Here is a 6179-nt window from a genome sequence, read left to right as displayed (position 1 = left end):
ATGTCTCTCTTTTTTTATAGCTATATGAAAGAAATTTAAAAAACTAAAACAATATACAAGTTTCAACAGAGGGGATGGGCTATGGAACTCTAGTGGTTGGAATTGTTTACAAGTATACCCAATCTTGTGGATCATTAGTAAATCACTAATAAAAATTTTATGAAATTCAGTTTTTTCCATGTGAAAATAAGCTTTGGGTGGTCCTGAGGGTGGTGCTGTGGTTAAGGCACTAGACTCTCAAGCATGAGGTCCTGAGTTCAGTGCCCATCAGCACATGTCTGGAGCGATGTCTGGTTCTTTCCCTCTCTCCTCTTACCTTTCTCATTAATAAATAAAGACATTTTTTTCTGTAATAAAAATTTATTCTTTCACAAAAACATATAGCATACAAACAGTAAAAACAGAGGCAAGGCGGGTGGGGCGTGCTGGTCCTGGGCCTTGGGCACTGGGTTACCGGCTCTGCTCCATGTAGGTGGAGATGTGGATCTCTTCGGGCAGCTCAGCCACGTTCACCTCGAAGCGTTCTTGCACGTCGTTGAGGATCTTGGCGTCGCCCTCGTTGGACACGAACGTGATGGCCAGGCCCTTGCTACCGAAGCGGCCGGCACGGGCCACACGGTGGAGGTAGGTGTCTGAGTCCTCGGGCATGTCGTAGTTGAAGACGATGTTGACCCGCTCGATGTCCATGCCGCGGCCGAACAGGTTGGTGGCCACGAGGATCCGCCTCTGGAAGTCCTTGAACTGCTGGTAGCGCGACAGGCGCTCCTCCTGGGCCATGCCCCGGTGGATGGCGATGGTCGGGAAGTTTTGTTCCACCAGCAGCTGGGCCAGCGCCATGCAGCGCTGCACCGACTTCACGAAGATCACCACCTGGTTAAACTCCAGCACGTCCAGGAGGTCGAAGAGCTTGCGGTTCTTCTCGCTGTCCTGGAGCTTCACGTAGTACTGCTGCAGCCCGTGCAGCGTCAGCTTGGTCTCGTCGTCCACGAACACCTCCATGGGGTCCTGCATGAACTTGCGGCACACGGGCCGGATGTCCTTGCTGAGCGTGGCGCTGAACATCATGCACTGCTTCTCCTGCGGCGTCACGAGGAAGATCTCCTGCACGTCCCGACGCATGTCTAGCTGCTCCAGCATCTTGTCGCACTCATCCAGCACAAAGTGCTTCACGTGCTTCAGGTTGAGGCTGCGGTTGCGCACGAGCGCCAGGATGCGGCCCGGGGTGCCCACCACCACGTGCGGGCACTGGCGGCGCAGCACCTCCTTGTCCTTCTTGATGGACAGGCCCCCGAAGAACACGGACACCTTGACGCCGGACATGTACTTGGAGAAGCGTTGGTACTCCTTGCTGATCTGGAAGGCCAGCTCCCGTGTGTGACACATCACCAGCACCATCACCTGGCCGGTGACCGGCTCGATCTGCTGCAGCGTCGCTAGCACGAACACGGCGGTCTTGCCCATGCCGGATTTGGCCTGGCACAGCACATCCATGCCCAGGATGGCCTGCGGGATGCACTCGTGCTGGATCTCCGAAGGGTGCTCGAAGCCACAGTCCACGATGGCTCGCAGCAGCTCGGGCTTGAGCAGGAAGTCGCGGAAGCCCGAGCTGTGGATGGACACGTAGGAGCCTTTCATGTCCTTCTCGGGGGCGGCCGGGGTGCTCTGGGGGGGCACTTGCGGCTCCTCGTCATCCTCGTAGTCCATTAGCTCGCTCTCCATGTCCAGCTCTGCCATGGCCTGATCAGGAACAGAGAACAGCTGCGTGATGCGGGTGTGCTGGGCCTTCACACTGTGACCGTGGGCAGTGTCAGGACTCCTCCCGTTACCTGCTGTTGGAAGAGACACCAAATGCCTGAAAACATTTTTTAAAAAATAAAAATATGCTTTGGTAAACTGGTGAGAAGTGAGTAATTATCTATACAAATCATCACATTCCGAATCAATATTAAACTTTATGGAGCAGCAATATTGAACTCTAAAATCTGTATATCTGAAAATAAAGACATAAGGACACTTCAATCCAGGGAGTAGCTGCCAGTAGGCTTCTGGTTTCTTGAGCTCTGTTTCACTCACAAATACAGAGTTTTGTTTTGTTTTTTTATAAAAAATAAAGAAGCCCCGGGAGTCGGGCGGTATAGCACAGTGGGTTAAGCGCAGGTGGCGCTAAGCACAAGGACCAGTGTAAGGATCCTGGTTCGACTCCCCGGCTCCCCACCTGCAGGGGAATGGCTTCACAAGCGGTGAAACAGGACTGCAGGTGTCTATCTTTCTCTCCCCTTCTTTGTCTTCCCCTCCTCTCTCCATTTCTCTCTGTCCTATCCAACAACAACGACATCAACAACAACTACAACAATAAAACAACAAGGGCAACAAAAGGGAATCAATCAATAAATAAATATTTAAAAAAGAAAACTTTAAAAAATAATAATAAAAATAAAGAAGCCCCACAATACTATGGACATCTAATCTTTGACAAAGGGGCCAGACTATTAAATGGGGAAAGCAGAGTCTCTTCAATAAATGGTGTTGGAAGCAGTGGGTTGAACAGGCAGAAGAATGAAACTGAACCACTGTATTTCACCAAATACAAAAGTAAATTCCAAGTTGATGAAGGACTTGGATGTTAGACCAGAAACTATCGGGTACTTAGAGGAAATTATTGGCAGAACTCTTTTCCGCATAGATTTTAAAGACATCTTCAATGAAATGAATCCAATTACAAGGAAGACTAAGGCAAGTATAAACCTATCAGACTACATCAAATTAAAAAGCTTCTTGACAGCAAAAGAAACTGTTACCCAAACCAAGAGTCCCTTTACATGCCATACATCACACAAGAGTTTAATAACCAACATATATAAAGAGCTTGCCAAACTCAACAACAAAACAAATAACTCCATCCAAAAATGGGGGGGAGGACATGGACAGAATATTCACCACAGAAGAGACACAAAAGGCCAAGTAACACATGAAAAAATGCTCCATGCCTCTGATTGTCAGAGAAATGCAAATGAAGACAACAAGGAGATACCACTTCACTCTTGTGAGAATGTCATACATCAGAAAAGGTAACAGCAGCCAATGCTAGAAAGGGTGTGGGGTCAAAGGGAACCTCCTACACTGCTGGTGGAAATGTCAGTTGGTCCAACCTCTGTGGAGAACAGTCTGGAGAACTCTCAGAAGGCTAGAAATGGACCTACCCTAGGATCCTGCAATTCCTCTCCTGGGGATATATCCTAAGGAACCCAACACACCCATCCAGAAAGATCTGTGTACACATATGTTCTTAGCAGCTCAATTTGTAATAGCCAAAACCTGGAAGCAAACCCAGGTGTCCAACAACAGATGAGTGGCTGAGCAAGTTGTGGTATATATACACAATGGAATACTACTCAGCTGTAAAAAATGGTGACTTCACCATTTTCAGAAGATCTTGGATGGACCTTGAAAAATTCATGTTAAGTGAAATAAGTCAGAAACAGAAGGATGAATATGGGATGATCTCACTCTCAGGCAGAAGTTGAACAACAAGATCAGAAGAGAAACACAAGTAGAACCCGAAATGAAATTGGCATACTGCACCAAAGTAAAAGTCTCTGGGGTGGGTAGGTAAAGAGAATACAGATCCAAGAAGAATGACAGAGGACCTAGGGGTTGTATTGTTATATTTGAAACTGGGGAATGGTATACATGTACAAACTATTGTATTTCCTATTGAATGTAAAACATTAATAATTCCCCAATAAAAATTAAAATAAAAAGTAATTAAAAAAATAAAGAAGGTATGGAACAAAAATTTAAAATTCCTTCTTCATTGTTACTTTACCATAGTTGAATGACCACAGTATCATGATGCGTCCTTAGCAGAGGAGGGTAACTTACCAGCTGTGAAGAATTGGCTGTGTGCTCAGATCTGGAGAACCCACAGGCAGACTGAAGAGCTGGAAGAGTCTGATTTACCACTTAGGGACCTACACTTTTATATCCCATTTAGGATACACCCTACACACCCAAATCCCTTTAGGAGTCAAGCTAATTACTCAGATCCCAAAATCCTATCAGGTTAAGACCCTCCCCAGATGAAATGATTAGATAGCACACCTCCCTTTGGCCTAGAGACCAATTTTGCTTGACTATTGGTGTGATTCATATCAAGTTGGCGCCAAATATGCACTCAGTGCTGGTGTAATCTCGGGGAGATTACAATATGTTCCCACAAAACCCCAAGAACATAGAACCTGGAAGATTCAGTGTGTTTCTTTTTAGACACATTTCACTTTTCTTTTATTAATATTACACCACAGAGTACTGATTATCTGCTTTACGTCGGTGTGGGGGATTGAAGCTGGGTCTTCTGAGCCTCTGGCATGACAGTCTCTTTGTGTAACCATTTTGCTGTTTACCACTACCCGGCAAGTATCCATGCTGAACTGGAGACTCATGTCATAATGATGACTGGCACTACAAATTAGGGCAAGATAGATAAGATAGACAATTCTAGGGCAGGACTTTCTGGAAAGGGAGCAGCCTGGTACTCACTCTGTTGCTGGGGTCTTGTGGGGTCCAGAGAGATGAAACCCTGGAGGCCTTGGCCCTGGGGACTGGCCTTCACTGAGAACTCAGGCCACTTCCTGCTTTCTCCCTGCTGGAAGAAGTCTACATGTTGACACTGCAATTGCACCCTCTACTCAGGGTAATTGGGAAAAGGAGCCTGGGATATCAGCTTGCACACACGTCACACATTACTTATGATGCCACAGATTTAACAGCCTTGGGGTAGAGAGAGGAGGCAGGAAGGATGGACCATCTTCAGTCTATCCCCTCTGAAGATTCCTACAGGTGCTTCTGCCAAGCCATCTTCAAAGCAGCTTCCCAAGCCATTCCTCATGGGAGACGTGCTAACTATACACCTTGTCTTGATGCTGAATGCGAGCAACTACTAAAGCAGTATGATGAGTCGGGTGACCCAGATGTGGCCGACCATCTCATTGCCTCCCTGGATGTAGCACGCCAAGCCCGCTGGCAACAACTCACGGAAAGTCTGAATTTCACCCACTCAAGTAGGAAGGCCTGGAAGCTTCTTCACAGACTGGGTGCCAGTAACCAACCCCCTCCCATCTCCCATCCTCCCGTATCTCCAAACTCAGTGGCCAGTCACCTAACTCAAGTTGGCCGTGCTAAGATCGACCCAGTCTGGAAAAGGGAAATTTCCCACGAGTGGTCATCCCACTTCCGGTTATCTTGTCCATCTCCAAAACTCTCTCCCTTTACACTGTTTGAACTGGAAGACGCTTTGAAGAGCATTAAACCGGAAACAGGTGCTGGCTATGATAACATCACCCCAGAACGCATTCTTAACCTGATTCCTGCGGCAAAGAAGTGGCTCGCTTCATTCCTGTCCCACATCTTGGAATCTGAATCTATGCCCAAAGTTTGGCGTCGTGCGAAGATAATAGCGGTCTTGAAACCAAAGAAAGACCCAACACTGGCCGCCAGCTATAGACCAATTTCTCTTCTTTCTGTGTGTTACAAACTCCTTGAGAGGCTGCTTCTGTCACATATTTCTCATCTTACAGAGAAATTCCTATCACCCGCCCAAGCTGGTTTCTGCCCAGGAAGGTCTACCTGCGAATAAGCCCTGGCCCTCTCAACTTACATTGAAAATGGATTCCAGAAGAATTTAAAGACAAGTGCTGTCTTTGTTGATCTCACAGCAGCCTATGACATGGTCTGGCACCGTGGTCTCCTAGTCAAGATCTCAAGATGCCTGCCTCCATGGGTGGCCAACACTATATCGTTTCTTCTCCAAAACAGAAGATTCCGGGTGCAACTGGGTGACAAGTCTAGCAGATGGAGACTTGTCTCAAGTGGCCTCCCCCAGGGCTCTGTTCTGGCTCCTACGCTATTTAATATTTACATCAATCACCTCCCAGAAACTTCTTCAAGGAAGTTCATCTACGCCGATGACATCTGCTGTGCTACTCAGGCATCCAAGTTCGACATCCTCGAGGAAACACTCACGAAAGACATGTCTCTGATATCTGATTACTGTAAAAAATGGCGACTAATCCCTAGCACTGCAAAAACGATATCATCTGTTTTCCATCTACACCATGCCTCGGCCTTGCGTGAGCTTAATGTGCAGCTTGGCGATACGAGACTCCGGCATGAAGCCCAGC

General features: G+C 47.2%; 1 protein-coding gene across 1 annotated transcript; it reads right to left on the bottom strand.

Annotated features, from left to right (window-relative positions):
• Positions 1-400: 400 nt before the first annotated feature.
• Positions 401-1734, bottom strand: LOC103123562 (ATP-dependent RNA helicase DDX39A-like). The gene has a single exon (XM_060202309.1). It carries the CDS (start codon positions 1732-1734, stop codon positions 451-453), a length of 1284 nt encoding a protein of 427 aa, XP_060058292.1. The 3' UTR covers positions 401-450.
• Between the last annotated feature and the right edge of the window lie 4445 nt (positions 1735-6179).

The sequence above is a fragment of the Erinaceus europaeus genome, chromosome 11 (genome assembly GCF_950295315.1).
Source record: "Erinaceus europaeus chromosome 11, mEriEur2.1, whole genome shotgun sequence".
NCBI lineage: Eukaryota > Metazoa > Chordata > Mammalia > Eulipotyphla > Erinaceidae > Erinaceus > Erinaceus europaeus.
This window is presented reverse-complemented; position numbering and strand designations above follow the sequence as displayed.